The sequence below is a fragment of the Manis pentadactyla genome, chromosome 7 (assembly GCF_030020395.1).
Source record: "Manis pentadactyla isolate mManPen7 chromosome 7, mManPen7.hap1, whole genome shotgun sequence".
In the NCBI taxonomy this organism is placed as follows: Eukaryota; Metazoa; Chordata; class Mammalia; order Pholidota; family Manidae; genus Manis; species Manis pentadactyla.
The window spans coordinates 9,049,031-9,065,914 of NC_080025.1; the positions used below are offsets into that span (position 1 = coordinate 9,049,031).

At 39.8% G+C, this 16,884-nt stretch overlaps 1 protein-coding gene across 10 annotated transcripts in view; it reads left to right on the forward strand.

Annotated features, from left to right (window-relative positions):
- The window catches only part of TENM3 (teneurin transmembrane protein 3), a 1,816,466-nt gene that overhangs the window by 1,766,715 nt on the left and 32,867 nt on the right, over nt 1-16,884 (forward strand). For 7 of the 10 annotated variants that reach the window (XM_036894289.2, XM_036894291.2, XM_057505072.1 and 4 more), the window contains 5 exons: nt 2,738-2,987; nt 3,703-3,723; nt 11,077-11,309; nt 12,410-12,564; nt 13,324-14,198. In XM_036894289.2, the coding sequence (XP_036750184.1) occupies nt 2,738-2,987; nt 3,703-3,723; nt 11,077-11,309; nt 12,410-12,564; nt 13,324-14,198 (1,534 nt within the window). The remainder of the gene's footprint in view (nt 1-2,737; nt 2,988-3,702; nt 3,724-11,076; nt 11,310-12,409; nt 12,565-13,323; nt 14,199-16,884) is intronic. The other 3 variants (XM_057505071.1, XM_036894294.2, XM_057505074.1) reach the window with 1 other exon arrangement.

Sequence of the window (16,884 nt, forward strand, 5' to 3'; positions counted from 1 at the left end):
CCAGAGCACGTACATGCTGATGCCTGACGTCTAGAAGGGAACAGTCCTGAGCAAACCAGGAGGAAGAGAACACAAAAACAGAGAAAGCCGCTGACCGACCTTACCGTGCAGCGTGGCGAGCTCTGCCCCCTTTGCAGCTGTGTCTGGAGGGCAGGCTGACGTTCCGCCGGTGTCCAGGGGCAGAGCTGACCACTGGTGCCACGGGCAGCACGCACTGTGGAAACTGGGCCTTAGCTCCAGCCTCCAGTGGCGTCTGACGCAGCGCTGATTTCAGTCTGTTCTGTGGGTAACGCAAGGCCTAGCAGCGTGGTCTTTCACCGTGCAAAACCATGTGTCAACTGAGCTCAGAGCTGCTCTTGTTTTTATTATTTAAAAGTACATTTACATGGTGGAACACACTGCTGCATTCCCTCAGAAGATCTTATAAACACAAAAGTGGGGGGAACTTCTCTAGATGCATTTTAGTCATTATGAGGATATGGGGTAAAATTAAAAAAAAAAAAAAAAAACACACAATTAGCTCCAGAATTTCACCCAAGAGTTCATGAACCCATAGCCAGACTATAAGCCAGGAGCTCCAGGAAAGCCCGTGCCTCTATAATCCGACCGGGTCGTGATACCCAACATTAGCACAGTATTCAGGTGGATTAAGAAACTTGAAATATATGTATTAAGAATACATATACTCACACACACTCTACTAGAAAAATATATAGTTGGCTTTTATTAAAATACCAGGTCAGATGTAACACCTGGACTGCCCAACATTCTGTCCTTCCGAAAATATGTTATCAATTATAGAATATATGTGATTTTAAAATGTGAGGTAACCCTGATTCACGGAGTGAACCGATAGTGATTTCAAATTTGATCCAAGAACAGTGTGACAAGCAGGGGCTTTTCAAAGTGACATGTGACTAATTGAATAAGCAAAGTGATTTGTAATCATGACAAGGCGGATGAGCTATGAAAATATATGAAGGAGGAAGAGAACGCAGAAACGTAGACAGTGACGCGTTTGTGCAGGCACTCAGGAATACGGAAGTAAATATTCTAATGTTCATCTTTCTAGTCTGTCGTCATCGAGGAGAATCACGAAGAACCAAACGTTTGAAGTAGTGACTGAATAAATCAGGCTCAGTAGAGCAGTGGGCTGACCTGTAGATTCTTCCAATGAAAACCACAGAACTGGCTCTTCTAGGAAATTATAGTGCCATAATTGTTAAATAACATAATCACAGAAAGATCTTAGCTATCATTAAGGTAGTCCTTGAATATTCAAGGCAAAATGCATTTCATCTGTTTTGTGATCCAGCCCTACTGAGATTATTTTTCCTTAAATGTGAATAAACCTGTTTTATCTTTCCTGATTTCTTCATGTAAATTGGCTTTGCTTATTACATCACCCGAATAGCAAAGTATTAAAAAAGTAATAATAGATTCTACCTATTATGTGCTGAACTATAAGGGGAACATAATTATTCTGATCTCTTCTTCACTTTAAAATGATCCCTAAGTGGGAGGTAAAAAAACACTTTCCCAAGTTTCCTGTTTGTGCTTTCGTGGGATTGATTCTTTTAACAGTTATGTGCTAAAGAGAGTAAGCATTGTTTTGAAGAACTGTTCTGAAACATAGCACATTCAGTAAATATAACATGTGCAGCTCTAAACTCAAAGCAGCAGGTGGTTTATACAGATGATAACCCATGCATCATGACAAGCATCATGAAATATGTTTGGAACAATAGCAGCTGACCAGGCATTGTACATCAGACCAAAATGCAACCATTGATCTATAGAAAATAATGGTAAATGAATGAAATTAGAGTTTCAACTCAAACCTAGGTTCTAACTTTGAAAATATGTAATATTCATTTGGAAGCTTCTCTCAAATATTTATTGAAGATCACAATGGAGCCGACTGGCATTTTGTCTTCTTAAAATTATTGGCACTTTCTTGCCTTAAAGCAGGATTCGTTTTAAATGATAGAGTGCCCTTCCACAGCAGTTTGGTTATATTTGAAATTTTGAATAACTGCATGTATGTGCGTCCTTCTACCAGAGGAGTATAAACAAGATGAATATTCTTTGACGGTATAGCAGTATATTAGAGGTCTGACATATATTTTCTAACTTGTTTTCCATAAAGTATTTTTAATTTTTTAAAAGTCAATGACAAGGAAGAAATTCATATTTACGAGGTGTATTTTTATCCATTGGATTACTATGGATTTTCCACATCATTTAACAGTTAGGCAAACTTGTTATTCCCTAAAGAACATTATGGAGAGCATGGTTCTCAAACTTGGTTGAACATGAGCATCACCTGGAGAGTTTTTTAAAAATCTCAATGCCAGGGCTGCCCCCCCAGCCAATTAATTCACAATCTCTGGGGTGAGATCCAAGCTTCTGTGTTTTGTATAACTCCCCAGCCAGTGCTCAATATGTGGCCACATTTGAGAGTCACTGATGTTGAGAATTTGAGTTTTTAATTTTTCTTGTTAGGCCTTTGTTTTTCACCAGACATTCTTTAAACCCATAACATGGCATTTTTATATATATATCCTATTTATTTTGTCATAATATTTCACACTAGATAATTGAATAGAGTTGTCTCTAATAGAACGCTAGGTGAAAGTTCTCCTGGTCTAAATCTCATAGGCACTGAAGTATAGTTCGATCTCTAATAAACATGTTTACTTTTTATCATAAGGAAAATGCCGTGTATTTCTTCTAGGTATACTATACAAGGGAAATGGGGAAAACCAGTTCATCTCCCAGCAGCCTCCGGTCGTCAGTAGCGTCATGGGCAATGGACGAAGGCGCAGCATCTCGTGTCCAAGTTGCAATGGTCAAGCTGATGGTAATAAACTGTTGGCCCCAGTTGCGTTAGCTTGTGGGATTGATGGCAGTCTGTACGTAGGGGATTTCAACTATGTCCGGCGGATATTCCCTTCTGGGAATGTAACAAGTGTTTTAGAACTAAGGTATGTCTTTCCTTCATTTGAGATTTTAATCAAAGCTAAAGTCAGCTGCCTTTATTTTGTTTTTAAAAAGCTGAATGTCATATACTAATTTATTTGTTAACTATACCTTCCCTGTGTTTAGATTTCTCCCTAGAAAGAAGTTAAATGTGTGGTTGACGTTAAGGAAAGTATAGCAGATGAATATTGTGCCATAAATGTATAAAAGAGTATAGTCACCTCAGACATAAAGATGTCTCACTGATTCCGGTGAATTTTCTGTGCTTCAATAGGATAGAGCTACAATTTTTAAATCCCTGTAGGTGTCTTTAGAATGACCCATTGATGTACGTTGTTACTCTTTTATTTCATATTCATTGAAATTAAGGCATAAAATGTTTTCCTACAGTATTAGACATAATAATAAATGAATTAAGCTGTAACTTTTAACTAGAATATTGGATATTAAAGTGGAAGTAATTCATTGGCCATAATCCCAATAGTTTAAGTAACAAATTGTCTTTGCTTTGTTTGTTTAAGTGTTGATGATCAAAATCATCCTATTCTGTAAATTATTTGATAGACTTTGGCCTACCAAATTCATTTCCAGTATTATTTCTGCATAAGTTGGCATTTTTCCATACAAATAATTCAAACCTCAGTATTCAACTCATTATGTCTTACAAACCCTTTTCTAACTGTGCTTTTTTTTCTACTTTTTTTATCTGCTTCCACCAAGAAATAAAGATTTTAGACATAGGTAAGCCTGCTGCTTAAAGGTTATTCTGTATTTCAAATGTCCTTTTTACATTTCAGTGTTACTCTCTGACATTGTTTTCTAAGAAAATTTCATCATGAGAGAGAAAACTCAGTATTACAGAACATCTAAGAAATTAAAACTCCTTACGTGGGCTATTGTTCTGCAACATATTGCAAATAGTATTATGCAATATAACCTGAAAAGTAGTTTCAAGTGGGTTAATAAAATACATTTTGTCACACAAAAATTATTATAATGAACATCACTGCATAACAAAAAATATTTCCATACTTTGCACACTGACTCTCATGATCCAAGCCATATTGAACAGTAAAAAATTTGAGGCACAATAAAAGGGTTAAAGGAGAGTTGAGTCTGAATAACACCCAGGGCAGATCATGGTGTATTGTGCCCAAAGCTTATTCAATTCGCAGTTCTCTGAAAATATTTTACTTTGGCAAGTTTTTATAAACATAAGGTCATGTGGCCACGTTGTCCTCGCTGAACTTGGAAAGAAAAAGTGAGGCCCCTAAAGCTTGAACGTTATTAACTACTTGGTAAATTCATCACTGCTCTAAGTTTATGTTTTCCTAAGTCAAGAGAGTTACAAGATTTGAGTTTTAAGAAATAATGTTCTCATTGACAGTATTATGGAGGAAAAAGATTTCTTCAAAGCTAAAGATGAATATACTTGAAGCAAATACATAGGCTCAGAAGTTTTCCAGATTATATTTGCTACGTACCCTTAGCTGGACAAGGTACAATGACAGCTTGTAGATGGGTACATTTGACTGAAAAATTTTCTTCAGACAGCAAGAAAGGGGGAAAAACAATGTGTTGCAAAGTAAAATTAACAAAAAGCAAGACATATTGGACATGCTAGATGTCGTTTGGTCGTTAAAAAAATGAAATGACATCAGATGGAAAATTAGCAATAGCGTACATGAGGTCCTGAGATGAACAACTCAGTGTAACCTACTTAAGCTGCACATCAGGACTGACACCTCGGAGACACAAACCCGAGTTCTCCTGGAAGATATGTCCCTGTTACAGATCAGTATGACCAGATGTGGTCCCATGACCCTTTCCTGAGATCCCTATTGACTTTGTACTGCCAGCTAGCAGCTCAGCCCCATGCTAGGATGAACACTAATTTTCTGCCAACTACTGAGCATGCAGACCTCTGCTTTTAGAAACTGCATCAGAATATCAGCCTTTTTCTGGCCTTGCCTTCCTGGTAACTGTGTACAACAAAGGAAAGACAGATTTGTAGACCAGCTACAGTGAAAGTGCTGGAGGCTGCACAGAACAGGCTATTAGAGCAGGCACCCGTTCACGGGGAGGGCTCTGCCACGCCAGACCCGCTGCCAGGTATTTCGTGCGTGTTACTGTAGATCCACACAAGGGTCCTCCAGGGACCTGGGGTCACTGAGACCCAGGAAGGCTCCTTATCTTCCCCAGGAAAACATAACTAAGAAACGGGGAGCAGGGATTTGACCCACTCTAAAAAGTGTGTTCTTTGCACATCCTCTCACAGGCAGTTTTTATGTGTCCAAACAGCCAGGTTTCTACAGGGTGATTCCCTGGCTATGCAGAAAGCTAGGTTTGTTTCCCAGTCATTTGACAGATTACTTAGAGCTGTAACCTCTTTCTCTGGGAAAGACTTGTCAATGAAGCCAGAGATACACGACTAACTGTACTTTGCCATGTGAACTCACCGTGCACGGACTCAGCGATACTCGCCTCAGCCCCACTTGTGACCGTCCACAGCCTTTCTCTTCTGTGTGTGATCCTGGCTGAATTTGGGCTCCTGCATTTCCTTCAGGCACCATGCATATATAATAGGCTGTTTGAGGTTTTTTTTGACATCTATCCCTGTGCAGGCAGTGATAACTAATCACTTAGCATATGCTAGGCACTTGGACAAGTAATTGTGTAAGGCAAAATCCACGCTCTCAGAACTCACCATCTATCTGGGGAAACAAGATACATGTGTAACAGACTACCTCGTATTATCAGTGTCATTCTTCGACACTTCATCATACCCATGCTTTATACTATGGAGAAGAGATTTCTGGGAGATGGGAGTGTGGTAAGGTTGATAGTTGACCCAGATCTAAAATGGAGTCTGCTTAAACAGAACAAGAAGAAAGGAGAACAATCATGCAGAAAGAATACAGGTGAAGAAAGTTACTGGGGTCTGCGGGTAACGGGAGACGAGTAAGACATGTTCCAAGAGGAATCCATTCCCCCTGAATGGAGCAGGGATCTCTGCTGGTAATAAGCAGAGACACGGGCGGAAAGTCAGGTTGGGCACAGACGGTACAGCCTGAGTGTCCAAGGAAATGTCGCTTCTACTCCAGGATAGCAGAGAGAGTGGGGAACCATTTTCTGACCTTGCACAAGACAGACAGCCGCCCACTGAAAGTGGCCTTTTGCAAAGATTAAGCTGGTGCCAACATTCAGGATGACATGAACTGTTAGAAACCTGTTGCACAAAATCATGAGGTGTTAGATACCCCCGAATGGGTGGCTCACATTGAAGGGAATCAACCAATGCAAGAAAGGCAGTCAAGAGAGTAGACTCACTGTGTGGGGGTGACAAACAAGAGGAAGATGTAGAAAATGCCCACGTTTTTAGAACCTAGGTCGTTCACCCAGATGACCAACCACTGACAAAAAACTAGCTAATCAGAGCTGACTTAGCAAAAGCAGCAAGGTATTTCAGCTCCCTGGCACTTCCTCACTTAGCGTAAAAATGTTTAATTCTTTGCAGATGCTTCTTCCTGCTTTCCTTGTCTTCCTTTTATTGGCTAATAGGATCCTGGATGGCTTTCTCCTTATACCCACTTTCCTGGCTAGTGTAAATGTCATGAAAGGTTTAGAAACAGGTGTTAGGAAGAAAAAGAAATTGAAAAACTGTGCCCCAGTCTATAAAAATGTACAGTGCGGTCAGTTGTTAGTGATTAAGTAAAATATAAAAATACACACTTCTGATCTTTGTACTAGGTTTCGTGTACTATCAGCAGTCTTGCTAATTGGACCAATGGGGGAAATAATAACTGTATTGAGTAACAAGATAAATATAAAAACATGATCTTATTATTTTATAAGAGTATTCTGTCATGCCATATTTAATAAGTACTGCCAGTGTATTATTTCAAATAAAAGTCCCTAGTTATACTTTAATGAATAGACATAAATGCTACTCAATCAGCATAATTTTTTTTACATAAACAGAAGCTTCTGAAATGCTTAAAAAATAAGTTTCTCTTAGATACACTTAGCATTTCCCCCTATGTTTCTAGTATTAGTTTGCTAACAAACCCCTTCTGTAGGAAGTGAATTTTAGCTCAACTTTGCTCCAGTTCTTTAAAATACCAAAATAAAGGATCTTAAATTAATAAACTTATACTAGCCAAGGGGCATTTAAACATGTAGGACTAAAATCAACTTATAGTGAATTTCATATTACCAATTAAAAGATCAAAAAAGGTGTCAATCACAGGTCTGTGAAAATGAATCAATTCAAGTTCAGATATGAAATTTTAAAGACTTAATTGAGCATTCCTTGTTGACCTAATATTTAAAACTCAAGCAGAAACAGAAATATCACATCCCAAGCCTGGCTTGCAATAATCCAAACACTCTTTTGGTAGCCAGACAATAGGCCTTTATACATACATATAATTTATATTTCTTCAAAGGCTCTGTGTTCTCAGGGTTATGTACACTTTCCAACTAAAAAGATCAAAGGACTACTAATATTTGTTCCATAACTGGCTCTTTGCAAATGTTTCTGTAGTCTAGGATAGTTGAATTATTGCAAAATACATGAGCAAATCAGGTCTGTATTCACCCCTGGATTAGGGTATAATTGAATAAGAACGCACAGAAGTTGGCTCCATGACTGTGGGGATCCAGGCCATGCAGGATGAGTTCAGAATCCAAACGCACTCTACTCAAGTTTCTTGCTCTCAGTTGCTTCGATTTTGCTCTTATTAGTCAGAATCTTAATGTTATTTTCACCTTTCCGAAACGGAAGTCTCAATCAATCTCACAAGAAGCCCATTTTATTCCTTCTGCTGAGCAGAAACTCCCCGAAACCATGCGTTTGTCCCTCCGTGTGCTCTAGCCGCCAGCAGCCTGCCGCATCCTGCCATCGTAGCCCCACATTTTCACACGCGATGTTATATGACTGATCTAAGAACTCCCCACTCTTTTGTACCAACACACTGGCCTCCCTAGTGCTTTGGTGCTACGGGAAGTCGGAGTGCAAGAACGAGCTCTCCCTGTCAGAAAACTCTGCTTAAACTAGGTGTCCTTGAGCTTCTCGGCCACCAGGCTGTCACCCGAAAATGTCCAAACTCACTTTTCCTTCCCGCTTGAGAGCCTCGGTACTGATCCCTGCGTCCCCGGAGGAGGGCTGGGCTCTAAGAGCCGGCTCTCATTTGCCACAGCAGGTTGCACTGCAGGGGATGTATCCAGTTCGCATTTCCTACCGTTCTGTGGGGAGTATTTCCAGAGGCAAATTCTCTTCTCCAGGGCCACATCCTCCTCCTCCACATTTGTTCTTCTGGACAATAGAGTTTTGTGCAAAAGTGGAGCTTTCACTTGGCAGGCATTTTTAAAGCCGTTGACATATGGTGCTTGATTTAGAAATGTTTGCGTCTTGAAGGAAGGAGATGCTTCAGGACAGGAAATCGCAAATGTAAGCACCACTTTGGACATTCTCTTAGGACTATTCCACTAGCATAGAACTGATGCCAGTAAAGGCAAAGCTTATGACTTGAATGTCCATTATTTCTGCACCAAGAAAACTCATGTCCTGTAGCTAAATACTGGAATTACTGCTCGAGCAGCCACCTAAAAAAATCTGTTGTTTTATTTTCCTCAAAATGTGGGACATTGTGAAAAAGGATACGTTACTTTTTATAGTATTTTTCTAAGGTTCCTAAAGGTCTTACTCTCCTTTATCGTAAAGCCATAATTTATATAGTTGGAACTGCTCGGTATTAGATTCTTCCTTTTATATCATTAAATGAAAAAAAGCGAAGTGCAGAACAGCATAATGGCTATTGTGCAAAAATATGTCTTTGTCTATAAATAGATACCCATTTTAGAATATATCTTTTCCTCATGGACTGTCAGCGATAAGAGGGTGAGGTTGGGGAGAATCCCTTTACTCTTCGTGTGTACAGATCTGTACAGATTAAATGTGTAAGGGGGTGAGTGGAAAGGGGGATCATAATCCATGTTTTGGTTTGTTTTTACACCTCTTTAGATAGAAAAATCGAATTACTATTCATTATTTTAAAAAACCATCTTTTAAAAGCTGCTCTTAAAGGATTTCTTTTACAAGTAGCCTTTTCCACAGACATCTTAGAAGAGATCTGTAAAGAAGGTGATTTCATAATTAAGTCTATTTCAAGCTTCTGTTAAAGGAATAATTTAAATGAGTGGTTCTGTACATCACCCTCCATCTGAAAATGTGTCGAATATTCTCACAGTCCCCAAACAAAGATTTTTGTCCATGAGCCAAATCATGTGTGCTTGAAGACCAAGTCATCTGGCTTTGAAAATTCAGAAGAATGGTTATAGTGCTTCAACACTGAGAAGCAGGAAGACCCTGGCACGCTCTCGTGCATATGGTACCTCTCTGCCCTCCTACATAAAAAGAAGAGAGACTTTTGACCCTCTTTTCTTACCGGTGATCTTGCAGCTGTACAAAGGTGTCTCCCATGAATACTTGAGTCCAACTAAATTTTCATTGGATTGAATTATTCATTTGCCTTTATCATCATTACACTAGAAACAGTTCAGTGTGGATGTTTAAAGAAGGATCTGCATTGTTTGAATAGTTTAGGGTGCTATAGTAGGACGGAAAGACTAAGGAAACAAATGTGAACCTATCCAGGTTTAGGTAATTATTGTTTCCTTTTTAACATTTTCAGAAAGCAAGTCATACTTTAGTTAGCTAACAATAATTATTGCGCTCCTACACTGTACAGAGTTAGTTACAAGGCATAAGTTACAAAGACATAGTATAGTGTAAGAGAAGACAGGAAACAAATACTAAGAATAGCTCATGTTTTTTGCATATGTTGTTCTAGGCACTATTCTAAGGGTTTTATATGCATTCATGTAATCCTTTCAGCAGCCTATGAAATATGTTTTTCTGTCATCTTTGCAGGTAGGGAATCTGAGACACAAATAGTGAGATCTGAAGCCAGGATTCACCCCAGGCAATCTGCCCTATAGTCTCGTATGTGTGTGTCCATTCATAGCCAACGATATAACTGTTCATAATTAAGATGTAATCACGGAGACAGGAAAAACTAGAAGAGGTTTTCCAGTGTCATGTCCTTCAAAACAGACCCAGCTTGACTGAGCTGCAGCTGTCACCAGCTGTATACACTGGAAGGCCAGCTCTGTCAATATCAGAGTGTTCATAGAAAAAAAAACCTGTTAAATTGCTCTGAATATAATACTGATAGCAACTTTTCACTTCATTACAAAGTAATACACAACCACATTAAGGAACACAGTATGTCTTGCCGCATTTAAAATTGCAGGCATCGTTTAGAAAAATGATATAACAACACCGAGCACGGCAAGCTGATCCTTTGGAATAACCCAGTAAGTTCTGAAGTATTTTTATCTCAAACAACTTGCATCTCTTCATGAATTCCTCATTTCACTTCTCACCCCTTCACACGTATTTACACGTATTTACGTAACTTCATCCAATTACCTTCCTGCATTATGATATAGCGACTGAATGGCAGACGATGCTGCATTTTTTCAGGGGCAGGTATTTGTTTTGATTTGGTGTTTGTAGCAAGAAGAAATAAGAGAATTGCCTATGGTGAGCTGGAGTGAAATCCCTAGTATGTCGTATTTCACTGGAGAATTTGATAGAGGCTCTGATCCCCAGGAATATACTTCATGTCCACCACTCAAGAGCAATTCATTAATGGCGTTGCATTGAACCCAAAAGAGAAACTTGCTTCTTTGTTTTAGGCTAGAAGCAGATTGCCTTCTATGGGTCATTATTTTGGAAGTGGCTGTTCTAAAAAGTTGTTAAATTCTCAACAAACAGCAAAGAAGAAAACAGTCATGTCAGAAATTGCTACCAATTCTTTTAAGTCGTTATTAAACATGCGCTTCCTTTACCAATGGTCGGGAATTAGTATTTCAGTTTCTCATGATGTTTTTTTTTTTATTAAATGTGCGCTTCCTTTACCAATTGTCGGGAATTAGTATTTCAGTTTCTCATGATGTTTATTTTTAGCTTTTAATTTCTCTGTGCTGTAACTCTTTCATGATGCGATGTATGATCCTTTTTTACAGCAGTAACCCAGCACATAGGTACTACCTTGCAACTGATCCAGTCACAGGAGATTTGTACGTTTCTGACACCAACACCCGAAGAATTTATCGCCCAAAGTCACTCACGGGTGCCAAAGACTTAACTAAAAACGCTGACGTGGTTGCAGGCACAGGGGAGCAGTGCCTTCCATTTGATGAAGCCAGGTGTGGGGACGGAGGGAAGGCTGTGGAAGCAACACTCATGAGTCCCAAAGGTACTGGTGTTTATCAATATCACGATTGCTTTGTGTTTTTTTTTTAAAGGTAGAAAATACAGTTAGTGCCTGATTGTGTTTAACGCTGAGTCTCACATTTTACCCATTTTACCCTCCACTGTGTTCTGGGAAGCTCTTTCATTTCTGGGGTTTTTTAAAAGCCATTTTTAGCATGAAGCTGCTAGAATCCTAAGTTGATTTCACTGTAAATATTAGCTGCTTGGCATGTTTTACTATCATACCATTTTTTTCATCTTTTTAAAGAATAAGGCAACCACTCTATATTATTCAGGTCACATCCTGTTAAACTTCAAGGAAGTATCCAAATTCATTGTCCTGGAATTTCTTTGTCATGAATGAGCCCCAGGCCTCTTTAAGAACTATCGCTAAGCAACCCTATTAGCCCTCACCCAGTTTGGAGCTATTAAACTTTTGTTTTTATGCCATGGGAAAAAATGCTTGCTATGAGGAATTTCTGGAGGTAACAAGGGCTAAAATTCTGTGTGATAAAGGTTTCTAGCTTTTAAACCAGTCAGGACTGACTCCTAGCTCGTGTATTATGCCATTCATTACAGTGTTTTTGGTTTGGGGCTTCATTTATTTGTTTTTTCCATTATAGCTAGTGCTATTATGTGAACAAGGACTAGAAAAAAGCATTTGTTGTACTGAATCATTCATAATAGCAAATTTCATTATAACAGGGTCAACAATGCACTAGCCTTGGCTTAGATCTCATTTTTCATTAGAATACAGTTACTCTAAGTTCAGTATAACAGATTTTGACCTGTTTCTGTAATTTAATAGACAACAACATTATACAGACATCCTAATTTTATATTTAGAACACAGGTACTAGCTATAGGATTCATATGCTAAGTGAAGATTCTTACAAATCTAGGATATTTATTACATTTTGCATTTATTTGTCTGGTAAACACCTATGTTGGGTTTTTTCCTAATGTGTTTGTAATCTACAGTCCTGCCTTCTAATGTTCATGTTATCACTGGGGTTAAACATTGAGTTTAATGATGGACCTAAAAATTTCATCAAAGTTAATCATTTCTGAAAAACGAATAATACTTCCTTCTCTTGGATAAAGGAATGGCAATTGATAAGAATGGACTAATCTACTTTGTTGATGGAACCATGATCAGAAAAGTTGATCAAAATGGAATCATATCAACTCTCCTGGGCTCTAACGATCTGACTTCAGCCAGACCTTTAACCTGTGACACCAGCATGCACATCAGCCAGGTAGTTAAGATATTAAGCTTTGTCTGTCTTCTAAGCGACCTGATTTACGATGGCAGTAGAGCACAATGGTACCATATTAAACTGCATAATCACGTGTGGCACTAGTCGTGATAAAGCTGTTCCATTTCAGTGTATGTCAGGAGCTAATAAAAAGTTATTTTCTTCTGCAGTTCTGCATTGATGAATTCAATGAGATAACAGAACAATTTTCACAAGAAATGCTAAGCATTTATGACAAAATACCGGTAAAGTAACAACATGCAGATATTCTGGAAAGAACAAAACAGCTTAAATCTCTAGTCTTTCTCTTGCATGAGCTCCTTAAGTAGTAGTGAGAATCCACTGTGATTAGTCCCAGGAGACTTACATTTAGACTTAGAAACTTTACTATTAGCCTGATTGAAAACACAATAGAACACTAATGTATTCATAACCCTGACATTTGGTGGTTATTACTGCTAAAAGAAACGTACAGGTTCATACCTCACTGATATCTATTAACTCACTGCTTAGAGGTTCATTTGCTATCTGGCTATAACTTGCAAATCTTTCAATGAGCTGCATTTTTAACTAAAACATTACTCATCTCCACTCCAAATTTTTAAGTTTATTTTACAGCAGCTATTCAGAAAACAATTTTCAAACAGTTTATCACATTAAGGATAATTTCCTTGAACAGTCTCACTTGCCATTCTGGCAAATCGACTGCAGCGCAGTAACTGACTGTTATAATAACCAGACCGTTTCTCTTTGATGCAGGTACGTCTGGAGTGGCCTACCGACCTGGCCATTAACCCCATGGACAACTCCATTTTCGTCCTGGATAACAACGTCGTTCTGCAGATCACTGAAAACCGCCAGGTGCGCATCGCCGCGGGGCGGCCCATGCACTGCCAGGTGCCGGGCGTGGAGTACTCGGCAGGGAAGCACGCCGTGCAGACGACGCTGGAGTCGGCCACCGCCATCGCCGTGTCCTACAGCGGCGTCCTGTACGTCACCGAAACCGACGAGAAGAAAATCAACCGAATACGGCAGGTCACGACCGACGGGGAGATCTCCCTGGTCGCGGGGACGCCCTCGGAGTGCGACTGCAAGAACGACGCCAACTGCGACTGCTACCAGAGCGGCGACGGCTACGCCAAGGACGCGCGGCTGAGCGCCCCCTCGTCCCTGGCCGCGTCCCCGGACGGCACCCTGTACATCGCGGACCTGGGCAACATCCGCATCCGGGCCGTGTCCAGGAACAAGCCGTCGCTCAACTCCATGAACTTCTACGAAGTGGCCTCCCCCGCCGACCAGGAGCTGTACATCTTCGACGTCAATGGCACCCACCAGTACACCGTGAGCCTCGTCACCGGCGATTACCTGTACAATTTCAGCTACAGCAACGACAATGACATCACCGCCGTGACCGACAGCAACGGCAATACCCTCAGGATCAGGCGCGACCCGAACCGCATGCCGGTGCGGGTGGTGTCTCCCGACAACCAGGTGATATGGCTGACGATAGGAACCAACGGCTGTTTGAAGAGCATGACTGCCCAGGGGCTGGAGTTAGTGCTGTTCACGTACCACGGCAATAGTGGCCTTCTGGCCACCAAAAGTGATGAAACTGGATGGACGACATTTTTTGAGTAAGTATATTCCAAATTCGGCTCTGGTTATGAAATACTGTGCTGTAAATTATATAGTCTAAAATGAATTTGCATTTGTCAACATGCCATCTCTGTGCATCTGATTTCTTGAACAGCAAATGAGACTGTTCAAGTCTGCATAATTAAGGGCAGGTGGGATAAAGGTTTGGGGGTTGGGGGTGTCTGGAGCTTCTGTAATTTTTGGATCCTGCTTTCTGAAAAAAAAGACAAAACTAGACCCATAGTCTTGGAAGAGAGCGTGCACATGAGAAACCTTGAGTTTTCTGTTTCATTGCATTATGGTAAATCTATCTCTGCTTAAAGATTAGCATTCATACATACTTTCGAGGAACATACTATAGCTTTGGGTTTGGGTATAAACCCTTCGAGTTTGCGTTTGCCAATGGGATAAAGCTGACTGCTGGGTGCCTCCACTGAAGAGTATCTTTTAAAAACATTTACAGTGAACTTGGCTGATTATATCAGCTACAAGTGGTGTTCTTATCCAAGAAAAAGGCTTAACTTTTTATATCAGTTACTGGGGAATCCAAATTGCACTCATAAAAAAGTCACTAAATGTAAATCAGGGGTGGTTGGTCTGTCTGAGAGCATATTAAAAAGAGTGAGGCTTATCCAGCCTCACTAAATATGTGGAGTAGTGGCCACAGGACTGTGCTGTTGGATACAGTCACGTCTTTGTAGGATCAGAATGAGCGGAGAATTAGCTGTTGTGTATTTTACGGTATATGTACTTTGCAGTGAATGCACGTGTAAACTCATTTTTGATTACTTGTTCACTTCACTAGCATTGCACACACCATAGGGGGAAATCAGATGCACAGAGATGGCATGTTGACAAATGCAAAATAGTCCTTGAAATGAATACTGAGCTCCTCAGTGTGGTTTTTACAGCAATGTGCTGAAGGAAAAGTGTTTTCTGTAGGATACACCTCTAAAATTATAATACAAGTCAGCAGAAAAATAATCCAATATACAAATATTTTTCGTACAACTTCTGGAATGGATCTTCTACATAGAACCTGGTTCTCCTGTGAATTGCTTTTCTTTTCTGATAGGCTCCCTTTTCATAAAATGAATGTTACCCAGCAGTTTGAGTTTTGTCAGAGGAACAAGCCTTTTCAGCTGAATTACATTAAAATTCTGTTCTTAACATGCCTTTTGCTCATTTTAGGATCGCAATAGGAAAGGAATAAATTGGAAGTTAATGGAAAGAACTTCCTTTGCACCATTTTCAAAGCGATAGCAGGGTAGATTGCCAAAGAGGCAAAAAAGAACAGAGCTGCCATCAGATGAGGCTGAGCAGGAGAGCCGCTCTGATCGCCAGATCTTCAGGAAATGATGGTGGCGCTGGTGGGGTTTCAGTTTAGTTGAAAGTGGGGGGAAAATAGAGACAGAAGTGTTTAGTACAGTCTGGGACTCCAACTCTGCTCTGTAGGCCATTTTTGAATGTGTCTGTATTCACTCTTGGCAACTGATGCCACACAGAAGTTCATCTGACACGTGAACTTTTTGCAACGGTTGCAATGGTTGACTGATGACCTACAGATGAATTATGATCAAGTTTGGAAAATTGGAGAAACCCCCACTGGTGGAGTTGATGTGGGATGCTATAAACAAATTTGGGGTTCTTTGTACCTTTTTAAAAGTTATGGTGCACAAAGACAACACATTTCTCTAGTAACAAACACCCTCCAAGAATTTCAGACTTTGTAGACAAGAATCAGCATGCTAATCTCCTAAGGTAGAGGTTAAGTTGGCAAGCCAATCTTGTGACTAATAATGGGCAACGTTGTTTTAAAGAATGCCAGTTTTTGATGAATCTAAATGCATCACCATTGTATTTTCACTAATACAAGCTCATTACACATCATATTTAGAGTATACCTACTGTCTTCTATCTAGATAACTACCATAAAGGCAACTATTACAAAAAACATTATTAAAATAGTGTACCAAATATAAACCACATAATGATATATATATATATATATATACACATTTTTTTGTTTATATTATAATTTAAGAATACATTGGTTTCACAAACCAATGGTTGAATAACAATTTTTCTAATAAAATTAACAGAAATACTACTTTTAAGTACTGTTTTTCCTTTGCTCTGCAGCAAAGACATGGCTAAAAAATGGTTAGTAAACATTTACGCATTTTCAAAACAGTGTATTACAACATGAGACAGAAAAATAGAGCACCTAACCTGAGTCATTCAGAATCATCATGTCAGAATAACAGATGGTATTTGTGTTTCTTTTCCTACATTCTTATAATTTGGCCGTGAAAGAGCAAGGGTCCACCTCTTCTAAGTGTCTGAAACTTCAAAACACATCCAAAAGTAAAGGCGCACAAGAAGAGAGGGGAGCATCATTGCCAGGCAACCTTCAGAAGCACTGTGTCCCGACAGAGCAGCACATTTTGTCTGCATAAGTTTGAAACTGTTGATGGATAGACTCAACCCCTGTCTCTACTCATCAGAGCCTTGACAACAAGAGTCTCCACTTAGTACATCCTGACTTGGACATGTGAAGGTCCCAGTGGAGGCAGCAGGGACCCCGAGTCCCTGCCAGACCTGCTCAGAGTTTGCAGTTACTGGTGAGCGGCAGACTCCCAGAACACTAACATGTTTCTGTAACACTTCCTTTTCATAGTTCTG